This window comes from Coregonus lavaretus, assembly GCF_964263955.1.
Source record: "Coregonus lavaretus genome assembly, chromosome: 17".
In the NCBI taxonomy this organism is placed as follows: domain Eukaryota; kingdom Metazoa; phylum Chordata; class Actinopteri; order Salmoniformes; family Salmonidae; genus Coregonus; species Coregonus lavaretus.
The window spans coordinates 34,872,859-34,886,583 of record NC_140004.1 but is presented as its reverse complement, the minus strand read 5'-3'; the positions used below and the strand labels follow the sequence as shown (position 1 = coordinate 34,886,583).

At 42.0% G+C, this 13,725-nt stretch overlaps 1 protein-coding gene across 1 annotated transcript in view; it reads right to left on the bottom strand.

Annotated features, from left to right (window-relative positions):
* The window catches only part of LOC311144381 (uncharacterized protein), a gene marked incomplete at both ends in the record, with an annotated part of 83,075 nt that extends 69,796 nt beyond the window's left edge, over positions 1 to 13,279 (bottom strand). The window contains one exon of the mRNA XM_084180399.1: positions 13,262 to 13,279. Within this exon, the coding sequence (XP_084036525.1) occupies positions 13,262 to 13,279 (18 nt within the window). The remainder of the gene's footprint in view (positions 1 to 13,261) is intronic.
* Positions 13,280 to 13,725: the final 446 nt, after the last annotated feature.

Genomic DNA, 13,725 nt, shown 5'->3' with positions numbered 1-13,725 from the left:
TCATTCATAAACGTGTTTATGTTCACATTAAAACCTTTACAGAGGCTGTTTATCAGACACTCTCAGTCACTCTGTGTATATGGGTGTGCTTGTGTGTGTGGTGTACACTTGTTGTGTGTGTGGTGTGTGTGCGTGTGTGTGGCTTCTGTGTGTGTGCCCCACATACCAGTGCTCTCTGTGTGAGTCCAAGGGTTACACCAGCACAGTCCCCCTTGCCCCTTACCTTCTAGGCACTAGTGGGGATGTGAAAGGACCAGATCGGTGTAATCAATGCGGAGAAACTATATACTTACCACTTGGAGGTGGATCTCTTACCTATCAGAGCCTTGCAGATCTATGAGGGTCTAGGTTCATTTGGGAGTGAGTGAATAAGACACCCTGAGAGAGAGAGAGAGAGAGAGAGAGAGAGAGAGAGAGAGAGCGAGAGGGGAGAGAGAGAGAGAGAGAGAGAGAGAGAGAGAGAGAGAGAGAGAGAGAGAGAGAGAGAGGTAGAGAGAGAGAGGGAGAGAGAGAGAGAGAGAGGAGAGAGAGAGCGAGAGAGAGAGAGAGACTTTACAGTAATTCCTTGCATTTTTGGAGCGCATGCCTTTATTGCTAAGTGAGGAAGCAGGGGATTGGCTGAAGAGGTGAGACCAATCTGAACCAGTGCTGGGCTCCCACACGCACGAACACACACGCTCACTCTTGAGTCAGGACGTCTGAGTTGAGAGATTCCCTGATTGACCCTTCAGATGCGATACACACATACAGTGGGTATAGAAAGACACCGCAACCTTTCAAAATGTTCACCTTTTGTTGCATTACAGCCTGAAATGAAAACACATCACATCAGACTTTTTCCGGCTTTATTCCCACACAGTAATCCACAATATCCAAGCGAAAAAATATACAGTATATAAAAAACTCTAAAAATGTATTAAAAATAAAACAGTAAAATACCCTATTTGGATAAGTGAACACCCCCCTGAGTTAATACTTGGTGTAACCACCTTTTGCTTGAATTACAGCCATGAGTCTCTTTGAATATGTCTCTACTAACTTTGCACACCTAGATTGTGCAATTTTTGCCCGTTCTTCCTTGAAGAATTGTTCAAGCTCAGTCAAATTGCATGGTGACCGCTCATGGACTGCACTCTTCAAGTCATTCCACAGATTCTCGATGGGATTTAGGTCGGGGCTCTGACTAGGCCACTCAAGGACATTCACCTTCTTGTCCTTCAGCCACTGTATGGTTGCTTTGCTGTTGTGCTTTGGGTCATTGTCATGTTGAAACGTGAACCATCTTCCCATTTTCAACTTCCTGACAGAGGGCTGCAGGTTCTCCTCAAGAATCTGTCGATATTTTGCACTGTCCATTTCCCTTCTATCCTGACAAGTGCTCCAGTCCCTGCTGAAGAGAAACACCCCCACAACAGGATGCTGCCACCGCCGTGCTTTACTGTAGGCGGTTCTTTGGGTGGAAAGATGTATTTGGTTTTTGCCTGACATATCGTTTTGTGTTCAGGCCAAAAAGTTACATTTTGGTCTCATCTGACCACAGCACCTTTTGCCACTTGGCCTCAAAATCTACAATGTGCTTTTTGGCAAAGCTCAAACGAGACTTGATGTGGCTTTTTTTGAGGAGTGGTTTTTCTCTTGCCACCCTCCCATAGAGGCCATATTTGTGGAGTGCTTGTGATATTGTGGTCACATGCACACCAGTCTTTGCCATAAAGGCCTGAAGTTTTGTTGATTTTTTTAAACACTTGGATATTGTAGGTTACTATGTGTAAATAAAGCCGGGAAAAAGTCAAATGTTATGTGTTTTCATTTCAGGCCGTAAGGCAACAAAAGGTGAACATTTTGAAAGAGGTTGGTGACTTTCTATACCCACTGTATGCCTTCAATTAGTCCCGAGGATCAGGGCCATAACTACAGACATTTATTTTAATTATATATATATATATTTATGTTTTTTTTTTAGGAACTCAGTTGGGGTCTCAACTTACTGTTGAGAGTTATAATAGTAGAATACACAAGGTGCTGTCAAAGGTGTAGAGATGATTAGGCAGGAGGCAGTCGCAGGTTCAGAACTATTGAATTTATTAAAGCACCATAGCTTAAAGCGGGACGAAACGCACAGTGCAAAATATAAAGTACTCAGGAAATAGCAGGCGAGATTCCTCTCAGGAATCAACATGTACAATGACCGACAAAGACAAATGACAATTGATAGAGTGGGGATTGGAACCAGGTGTGTGTAATGATGACGAGACAAGTCCGGGGTTGATGAGTGAAGGGCGTTTGCCAGCAGCAGGTTCAGCAGCAGCTAGAAGGCTGGCAACGCCGAACGCCTGAGCTGGACAGGAGGGGGAGCCAAAGCGAAGGCTGGTGTGACAGGTGCAATTTTTAACCTTTGCAACGAGCCTATGTCAGTTTTTAGATTAGTAAATTAGGGCCCGATGCAATCAGATCCACATAGCCGACATCCGCATAGCTGATGCTTTTACGGTGTCGGAGGTGGAACGGCGTTAGAGCTGTCAAATCCACAAGCAGCTCCTGGCATTATCCCTAAAGCGGACATTGCCATTGGCTGCACGGAGTCGCATTGACCTTTTACTGCAGTGGGCTAAATCAGGGTCATATAGAGTGTTTCTTGGTAGTCTTAAACAAATCTACTTTGAAACAAAAGTATACACCTCACACACATGGTTATGGGCTTATTTAATTTTTTATGTATTCAATTTTGAGTTTACATCCCAATATTACACTTTATATACATCGCAGAAGACTGAAATATAACAAAACCGTTTGACATAGAAACACCGGATTTTCGACGTAAAGAAAAAAAGTGTATAAATTATGGAATTATGAAGAATATTAATAACATTCCACCCATGAGGCCACTAGGTCATTTGACTGCAGGAAAGGGCTACGAGAAATCCCATGCAGCCTTGTTTAAAGTTCGAACATTGGAATGTGAGATGTAATCTACACATCAATTAGGCTGACAGAAATCCTCATTATTTCGTTGAATGATTTTCAATTTGAGCGTCATTATTTCTATATAGTCTACACTTTCACGTTCTGAACTTCTAATGCAAGTGGGACGGGTGTGGCTTCGCGACAATGATCAAGAGCAGCTGCTAACTGATTTTCACCTCTGACACCACCAAAATATCAGCTATGCGGGTGTCGGCTATCGCCGGATAACACTTGATCTGATTGAATCTAGGCCTTAGTCTAGTTAGTCTAGCCAGCTATCTAAACTTGTAGTAATGATGGTCAAATTACTGACCAGGCACTCAGTGCACGTTCCCAGGGGTCCTGACCTCCATTGATTTTGTTAGTGACTCACTCAGATATCATATTAACATGGCAAAATGTGTAGAACTGCAGGAAAATAGCTTTGAAATGGCAAACCTTTCTCCACACCCCATGGCAAAATGTGTAGAATTGCAGGAAATTAGATGTAAAACTGCAAAAAATCTATTTCAAGCAAACTTATTTGTTTACTTTTTTCTGCTAACAGATTCCTCTGTACGTATTAAATTACAGTTTTTAAGAGTTAATGTGAGTTAATTTGTAGCTGCTAATTGTATGGCTAATAGGCTATGTGTTTGTAAATGGACTGAGGTGAATGAAGCTACAGCAACCAATGTGATAATGCCTGGGATCATTTTTGCTTGTTTTTGCTGTTCTCCAAATAACATTTTAGAGTTTTTAAATTGTATGGAAATGCAGTAAATGAGTTTAAACTTTCTGAAACATTTCTTGGATGAGGGTTGGAATGAAAACACCTCAGCACACCGCTGCATGTTTAGACTGACTCAGTTGTGCTGTATTCCAGTGGTCTGTATGTACAGTTGGTGTGGATGGATGTGTTTTAGACAGAGAGAAAGAGAGCGAGAGAGAGAGAGAGAGAGAGAGAGAGAGAGAGAGAGAGAGAGATGAGATTGAGAGCGAGAGCGAGAGAGAGAGTGAAATGTACAGTATGTGTGTTGAGTGTGTGTGTGTCACTATAAGGCTATCTATGAGTGGATAGTGAGTGCATGGATACCAGCGTGCCTGTGTGTGTGTGTATGTGTCACTGTAAGTGTATGCAGTGGAAAGTGTGTTCATGAATGCGAGTGCGTGCATGTATTTGTGAATGTGTATGTGTGTGAGTGTGTGTGTGTGTGTGTGTGTTGATTCAAACAGTGGGTCCCTCCCTCTGGGGTCCTCAGCTCCTCCAGCCCTGTTCCTCATTAGGCATCTGTCACAGTGCCAGAATCAATAAGGAGAGATGGAGGAAAGAATCACCCTTTCCTCTCCTCTACTCTCCGTTTGTGAATGGGTAGAACAATAGCGAATTCTAAAGTGTTTACAAGCTTCAGAGCCATCCTCTTCACTACTCCTGACTTTCTGTCATGTCATTCATTCGCTCTCTTTGCCATTTGAAAGAGAGATGGAGAGATGAGAGAGAGATGGAGAGAGGGAGGGAGGGAGGGAGGGAGAGAGAAAGAGAGACTTTGCCTCTTGGAGAGAATACAGGCAAAGTGGTTGTGTGAAATCAAATGGCGTCATTTTTTGGGATTAACAGAATCTTATGTTCGCGCAACACTCCCAAATACACATGAAAGTATTTAACTGTTGTTTTTTTCCACTTCTTCCCTCTCTTTTTCTCCTCTTTAGATGACGTATCTGTTCCCATACATCGTTGCATGTTTGCTGGCGGAGACAAACAGCCTTAGTTTAAACAAAGAGGAGGGTAATGTTTTTGTGTGTGTGTGTGTGTGTGCAGTGGTGTAAAGTAACTAAGTAAAAGTACTTTAAAGTACTAGTTAAGGATTTTTTTAAAGGAGTATCTGTACTTTACTATTAATATTTTCTGAGTTTTGAAGTGTTCCCTGGGCCAAGGTCCTGGCTGTCTGTAAATTTAACCTCTACGGGATCGGTGTCCCGTATACGGGACGGTTGAGCTAAAGTGCGCTAATGTGATTAGCATGACTGTTGTAAGTAACAGCAAACTTTCCAGGACATAGACATGTCTTATATGGGCAGAAAGCTTAAAGTCTTGTTAATCTAACTGCACTGTCCAATTTACAGTAGAATTACAGTGAAAAATATACCATGCTATTGTTTAAGGAGAGTGCACAACAACAAACAACTTATCACGGCAACTGGTTTGATACATTCACCTCTGAAGGTAAATCATGTACTTACATTCAGTAATCTTGCTCTGATTTGTCATCCTAAGGGTCCCAGAGATAAAATGTAGCATAGTTTTGTTTGATAAAATCAATTTTTATATTCAAATGTAGGAACTGGTTTCTACAGTTTGAACCGCTGCTGTCTCTGGCTCCACAACCACCCACCCCGCCCGGCCATCTAGATGTGTGAAAATTAGTGTATAAGCTAATGATCCATAATGTATGACATTCCTGGGAGTGTGTAAACTTATATTTTGTATTACCATATTATTTTTGTATGTACTCTATAGTTATGTACTTGAAAATGTATCAATTGACCAATTCGTCACATTTGTGTCACGCCCTGGCTCTGGGGACTCTTAAATGTTGAGCCAGGGTGTGTATTTTCTATGTTAAGTTTTTCTATGTTTAGGTTCTAGATCGTTTGGATCTATGTTGGCCAGGGTGGTTCCCAATCAGAGGCAGCTGTAGCTCGTTGTCTCTGATTGGGGACCATACTTAGGCAGCCTGTTTGGCACTAGTCGGTGTGGGATCTCGTTCCGTTAAGGTTTGTTTTGTGTAACCTAGGACTTCACATTTTGTTTGTTTGTTTGTTTGTTGTTTTGTCGTGAGTTTAGTACTTAATAAAATGTACGCTTATCACGCTGCGCCTTGGTCCGTATCTTCCGTTAACGATCGTGACAATTTGGGCAGACTTGATACAAAATAGTCCAGTATTTCAATGCTTCACTGGATCAATCTGAAACTTTGCACACACACTGCTTGCGCCTAAACTGCAATGTTATATTGTGGCCTTTCTCTTGCATTTCAAAGATGATGGAACAAAAACAATAATAGAAAACGCATGTTTTGTTGTTTGTATTATCTTTTACCAGATCTAATGTGTTATATTCTCCTTCATTAATTTCACATTTCCACAAACTTCAAAGTGTTTCCTTTCAAATGGTATCAAGAATATGCATAACCTTGCTTCAGGTCCTGAGCTACAGGCAGTTAGATTTGGGTATGTCATTTGAGGCAAAAATTGAAAAAAAGGGTCAGATCCTTAAGAGGTTAAACAACAAGAAAATCGTTCCATCTCGTTTGCTTAATATAAGATTACCATGCGCAATGCCAAGCATCGGCTGGAGTGGTGTAAAGCTTGCGGCTATTGGACTCTGGAGCAGTGGAAATGCGTTCTCTGGAGTGATGAATCATGCTTCACCAACTGGCAGTCCGGTGGACGAATCTGTGTTTGGCGAATGCCAGGATAACGCTACCTGCCTGAATGCATAGTGCCAACTGTAAAGTTTGGTGGAGGAGGAATAATGGTCTGGGGCTGTTTTTCATGGTTCGGGCTCGGCCACTTAGTTCCAGTGAAGGGAAGTCATAACACTACAGCATACAATGAAATTCTAGACGATACTGTGCTTCCAACTTTGTGGCAACAGTTTGGGGAGGACCCTTTCCTGTTTCAGCATGACAATGCCCCCGTGAACAAAGCGAAGTCCATACAGAAATTCACCTTTGGGATGAATTGGATCGCCGACTGCGAGCCAGGCCTAATCACCCAACATCAGTGCTCGACCTCACTAATGCCCTTGTGGCTGAATGGAAGCAACTCCCCACAGCAATGTTCCAACATCTAGTGGAAAGCCTTCCCAGAAGAGTGGAGGCTGTTATAGCAGCAAAGGGTGGACCAATTCTATATTAATGCCCATGATTTTGGAATGAGATGTTCGACGAGCAGATGTCCACATACCTTTTGTAGTGTATAAACCAAAGGGAAGAATAAAGGACATTCAGCATTAGTTTGTCATCTTCACCATAAACACATGTACATCATCTTAAAGACTGACGTGTTGGAGCCAATCTCTACATTCACATAACCAGATGGTTGTCAGTTAGAAGAGAGAGGGAAGGAGATGTAGGGAGGGGGAGAGAGAGAATGAGAGAGAAGTATATGGAGGGAGAGAGGAATATGGAGAGATTCTTGGAGAGGGGAGACGGAGCACATTGGCTTCACACACACACACACACACACACACACACACACACACACACACACACACACACATACACACATTTCACTTTCTATCTCTCGCTCAAAAACACATCCACCCATCCACCCACACCACAGGGCTCATGGTAATGGCTGGAGCGGAATGAGTCAGTCTAAACATGCAACGGTGTGCTGAGGGGTTTTCATTCCAACCCCCATCCAAGAAATGTTAAGAAAGTTTAAACTCATTTACTGCATTTCCATACAATTTAAAAACTTTAAATTGCTATTTGGATAAGTTTGTTTCACTATCCTTGTGGGGACCAAACAATTGATTCCCATTCCAAATCCTATTTTCCCTAACCCTAAACCTAAACCTAAACTTAACCTAACCCTAACCTTAACCCCTAACTCCTAACCCTAACCCTAGCCCCTAAGCCTAAAATAGCAGTTTTTTTTGTGGGGACTGGCGAAATGTCCCCACTTGTACGGATTTTCCTTATTTTACTATCCTTATGAGGACTTCTGGTTCCCACAAGTATAGTAAAACCAATAACACACACCACACACACACACACACACAAACACACACACAGGACACATGCAGATGACAAATGGCAGAGTATGGCTTACGACAGTCTAGCAGCTGGGCCACAGCTCCTAACACCACACTGAATAAACACCTTCTACACCATCCTCCCCTCTGTTGTCTGTCCTCTTTTGTCTTGTTCTGTTCTTACAAACCCACATAAAAAAATACTACAGTTTACTATAGAATACTACAGTACAGTAGAATTCTGTAGTAAACTGTAGTACACCGTAGAATACTATACTACACACTGGAGTATCCATCGATCATGTGTAGTACTTAGTATATAATTGTGTAGTATACTGTTGAATACTATAGTAAATACTGCAGTATTAGCCACACAAAATACACTGTAGTAAATACTACAGAAATGTTGGCAAAAAAGCTGCAGTCCACTTAACCACTACAGCCACATTTGCATATTTCCTGCCAATTCCCCTCCCCCATATCCCAATTTGTGCCACCTGTAAGTGAGAAATCTACATGTCAAGTACAGACCATATATTGTGTTCCCTACAGGTTATATAAAAGAGCAGAAGCGCTGAACTCCCAGTTCAGACCCCAGTCCTTTTAGTATTTCTCCGGTAGTTTTCTTCAAGGAGAAAGACACTTTAGTAAATACTACAGTAATGTCCCCAAAAACACTACAGTAAATACTACAGTGTACTGCAGTCTGCAAAAACACTACAGTAATTACTATAGTATATAATACTATTTTTTACTACAGTATTTATACTATAGTAAACTGTAAATACTACAGCACACTACAGTAAGTCCACAAAAACACTCTAGTATTCCTACCATAGAATACACTACAGTATTTTTTCATGTGGGTAACGATGAGAGGTCAGATTTCAGCACTCTGAATTCCAACTGTAATGACTCCCAGAATGAGAGCGAAAGAGACGCACACACACAGTCTGGGTCAACGCTTCCCCAGATATGTCCACAGCTCGCATGATCAAATAGCAGAAATAGGTCTCAGCATCCTCACATGGGTCCTTCAATGTGTTATTACCCGGAGCAGAGCAGAACAGATCAGAGGTTGCTGTATCTGGAGCTGTATTTCTAGCTGTGGGTTATATAATATAAGGGATGGCCAGTGGGACTACAGACCCCACATTCTCCTGAACACCCTACTGTTGTCTCTCTGTGAACAGTCAGCCGAATCAAACGGATCCCTAGTTGGGAGAGCAGACCAAGCCATGCCAGGCCAGGCTAAGCCTCCCATGCTGCAACACAATGTGCTTCTGGAGCCTCCCTGGATGTGAACGAAATACCACCTCTGCCAACAGGTCAGGATCTTCATGGCACAGGTGGTGAAAGGATTTGGCCATTATATGCAGGATCGCTGGTTCAAGCCCAGCTCAGACTCTCCCACATCAATAGCTACGCTCTCCCTGAACAATCCAGAAAGCATACAGTATCACCAGCGTAACAGTGTCTGTAGGATAGTTGAATTACTAATATACACTGATTGTACAAAACATTAGAAACACCTGCTCTTTCCATGACATAGACTGACCAGGTGAATCTAGGTGAAAGCTATGATCCCTTATTGATGTCACTTGTGAAATCCACTTCAGGTTAACCTCTAAAAGTCTAAGCTGTTGGGAAGGGGGGGGGGGGGGGTACTAAGCTAACATATGGAATTGTTTTAAGATGGTCATACCATGGACCATTTAGCTATTTGATTTTGAATTGTAGGACCCCTTTAGGTATAACAAATATTTATAAACACATATATGATAAAATATTGCATTTACTATAGCCCATAGAAACGCATTGAATAAGACATTAATAAATGGCAAAAAAAGACAGTCTAGGAGATACAGTATAAGAAAGCTCAGGAAATATTTTTTGGGGACACATATTTAACCCCATATTTTTGGGGGCACAAAACTACCTCCATACTTCCATTCATTTGTATGGGTTACCTTCAGACGAGTCCCGTAACACTTTTAGAGCAAAATGGAGAACACCATCATGTTCGTGAGAGTCTCCCCTTTCCATAGTGGGGTCATATTAGTTTGTAGCTCAAACGGTTTGGACGCTACAGACAGAAGTTGGCACATCAGCGTTACCAACTTCAGACGAGTCCCGTGACACTTGTGGGGGTCATAGAGCAGAACGGAGAACACCATTGTGTTCATTAGTTTGTAGGCCAAACCGTTCGGACCCTACAGAAGTTTTTGTGAGAAGACCTATTTTTGGGATGTCTCATGGTCTGACAAACACCACTGTAGCTCAATCACATTCCACCGCATATGCGGAAGGCTGACATAGGTGGATTGAGACACAGCCAACACTTATATCTCTAGCTTAAACTGACTGATTTTATGGGGATTTTTTAAATTATGTTACTTAGATTGACACATGGGTGTGTCAATAGACTCTTAAGGATTTTAAAGAAATCTTTTAAACCTTGAGACAATTGAGACATGGATTGTGTATGTGTCCCATTCAGAGGGTGAATGAGCAAGACAAAATATTTAAGTGCCTTTGAACGGGGTATGGTAGTAGGTGCCAGATTTTATCAAGAACTGCAACGCTGCTGAGTTTTTCATGCTCAACAGTTTCCTGTGTGTATCAAGAATGGTCCACCACCCAAAGGACATCCAGCCAACTTGTCACAAAGGTGGGAAGCATTGGAATCAACAGCATCCCTGTGGAACACTTTCGACACCTTGTAGAGTCCATGGCCCGACGGATTGAGGGTGTTCTGAGGGCAAAAGGGGTGCAACTCAATATTAGGAAGGTGTTCCTAATGTTTTGTACACTCAGTGTATACAATTAGCAAATGATTTGGACAGATAATCAGATCATTCTAGGCCTACTGTAGTTTGGTTTAGTCTTGCCAACTGAACTGCAACAACATACATAAGTCAGGTTAGACATGTCATTGGCTGAGAACAGTTAATGTCATAGGAATCAAGCTGAAACTACTGTTACATCTTTTGTGTAAGATGTGGCTGACACTCAAGACAAGCTTTTGGAAACACCTGAATGGTTTTCAAGGTATCAGTGAGGCCTCGGAGGTAAAGCTCCATTGGTCTGGATGTGGAGTCATATCGTATCAGCACACCATCTGATGTCTCCAACAGAGTTATCCCTTTCTCCACTTGCAGAAAGAATGTGTAAATCTGGCCCTGGCAGGAGATTGTGTGTGTGTGTGTGTGTGTAGGGTGCGCGTGCGTGTCCATTCCAGTCATGTCAACAGAGCAATTACTCATGTTGAGGAGTGTATACACTTAAAGGGTTCAGCTCTAGTGGCAGGTGATGACGGACAAGCCTTTCAGGGAGGGAGGGAGGGAGGGAGGGAGGGGGGAAAGGCAGTGGATTTAGTAACTCACAGTGAAGCTTTCTTCATCACAAATGTTTAAGATAAGAATTTGTCTTTGGAGGCTTGAGAGAGTGAGAGTGAGAGAAAGAGAGAGATATCGATAGAGAGAAAGAGAGCGAGATCGATAGAGAGAAAGGGGGAGAGATCGATAGAGAGAAAGAGGAAGAGAAAGAGGGCGAGAAAGAGAGAGATCGATAGAGAGAAAGAGGGAGAGAAAATAAACTACTTCTACGTCTATTGTCACAGACCCTGGGCAGGGAGCCACAGTTGAATAGTCCATTACTCTGGGAGTTTCAACCTCTTAAATAGCCCTCACCCCTTTCTCTCCTTCTCTTCTCCTCCCTCACATTCCCCCCATCATCCAGAGCTCAGGGCTGAAAGGACAGGTACAGGAAACACTTGTTCATTAACCTCTATGGGATCGGAGTCCCGTATACGGGATGGTTGAGCAAACGTGCGCTAATGTGATTAGCATGACTGTTGTAAGTAACAGCAAACTTTCCAGGACATAGACATGTCTTATATGGGCAGAAAGCTTAAATTAATGTTAATCTAACTGCACTGTCCAATTTACAGTAGCTATTACAGTGAAAAAAAGACCATGCTATTGTTTGAGGAGAGTGCACAACAACATAAAACTTATCACGACAATTGGTTTGATACATTCACCTCTGAAAGTAAATCATGTACTTGCTCTGATTTGTCATCCTAAGGGTCCCAGAGATAAAATGTAGCATAGTTTTGTTTGATAAAATCAATTTTTATGTTGAAATGTAGGAACTGGTTTTTACAGTTTGAACCCATGCTGTCTCTGGCTCCACACCCACCCCACCCGGCCATCTAGTTGTGCGAAAGTTAGTGTATAAGCTAATGATCCATCATGTATGACATTCCTGGGAGTGTGTAAACTTATATTTTTTATTACTAACTCATTTTTGTATGTTCTCTATAGTTATGTACTTGAAAATGTATCAATTGACCAATTCGGCACATTTGGGCAGACTTGATAGAAAATAGTCCAGTATTGCAATGCTTCACTGGATCAATCTGAAACTTTGCACACATACTGCTACTATCTAGTGGCCAAAACCTAAATTGCGCCTAAACTGCAATATTATATTGTGGCCTTTCTCTTGCATTTCAAAGATGATAAAAAAAAAAAATTTGAAAACATGTTTTTTTGTTTGTAGTATATTTTACCAGATCTAATGTGTAATATTCTCCTACATTCATTTCACATTTCCACAAACGTCAAAGTGTTTCCTTTAAAATGGTATCAAGAATATGCATATCCTTGCTTCAGGTCCTTAACTATAGGCAGTTAGATTTGGGTATGTCATTTTAGGTGAAAATTGAAAAAAAGGGTCAGATCGTTAAGAGGTTAAGAGCCGGGACTTCAGTAATTCAGTCAGTCATTCAGTCAGCTAGTCAGTCAATCATTCAGTCAGTCAGCCAGCCATTGTCAGTCAGCCAGTCAGTCAGTCATTGTCAGTCAGCCAGTTAGTCAGCCAGTCAGTCAGCTAGTCTGTCAGTCAATTAGCCAGTCAGTAAACAGAGAGAGGAGGTCACCTAAGACTGAGCCTGAACCTGAGTCTGACTGGGTCTTCATCATTGTTAGCTCAAGGCCACATGCCCCTTTTCATTACTCCGAACAGACCAGCTGAAATGTAACTACAACCAATTTCCTTGCAGTCTATAAAGCTGTCCATCAAATTCATGCCGAACAGGGGAGCGGAGGGAGGGATGGAGGGAATGAGGGAGGTGAAGTTGGCTGTAAGAGGGAGCTGCTGGGTTCAGGACCAGATGTCAGCGCGTTCCAATGGAGAGGCGGGAGAGGAGAGGAGACAAGGACAGGGCGGTTGTACCTGACAGTGTTCACCTAAAAGGTTTTGACCTAGTGATGTACAGGGGGAAATGCTCCATAATCAACAAGGATTCTGGCAACACTTTACATCAAGTAAAGTAACTACTCATTAAAATTATATCGGTTCAAGATAATATAAAGTGTGAAACCATACAGTACATGTTAAACAATATTCATGGAGGTAAAAAACAACAACTATTTTGCTCAAAACGAGTGGCACTTTAACAAAAACATGTTCTGTGCATTTTACTATTATGAAAAGGTGTTGTAATTTGTGGTAAGTACAGTATCTTATTGTATGTTATGAACATACCTCACATAGCACTGTCATGGCCTTATGTTGTGGATTTCTACGAGGTGAGGTCAGTATTGGGGCCAGTTGTCTTTGCCGTTGTCACGTTGTATAATGATTAGAAGACAGGCGCAGGAATACATATTAAGGGTTTTATTACTCTACCCAACACAAACATTTGTATATAAATATAAAAGGGATGTAACCCAAACAAAGAGTGAGGTGTAACCTCTACACAATACACGGGACGAGACCCGTAAACAACCAGAGCACAATACACAGTACTCACGAGACCAACGGACATGGGACAATAATCGACAAGGACAATGGGGAACAGAGGGCACATACAGTGAGGAGAACAAGTATTTGATACACTGCCGATTTTGCAGGTTTTCCTACTTACAAAGCATGTAGAGGTCTGTAATTTTTATCATAGGTACACTTCAACTGTGAGAAACGGAATCTACAACAAAAATCCAGAAAAT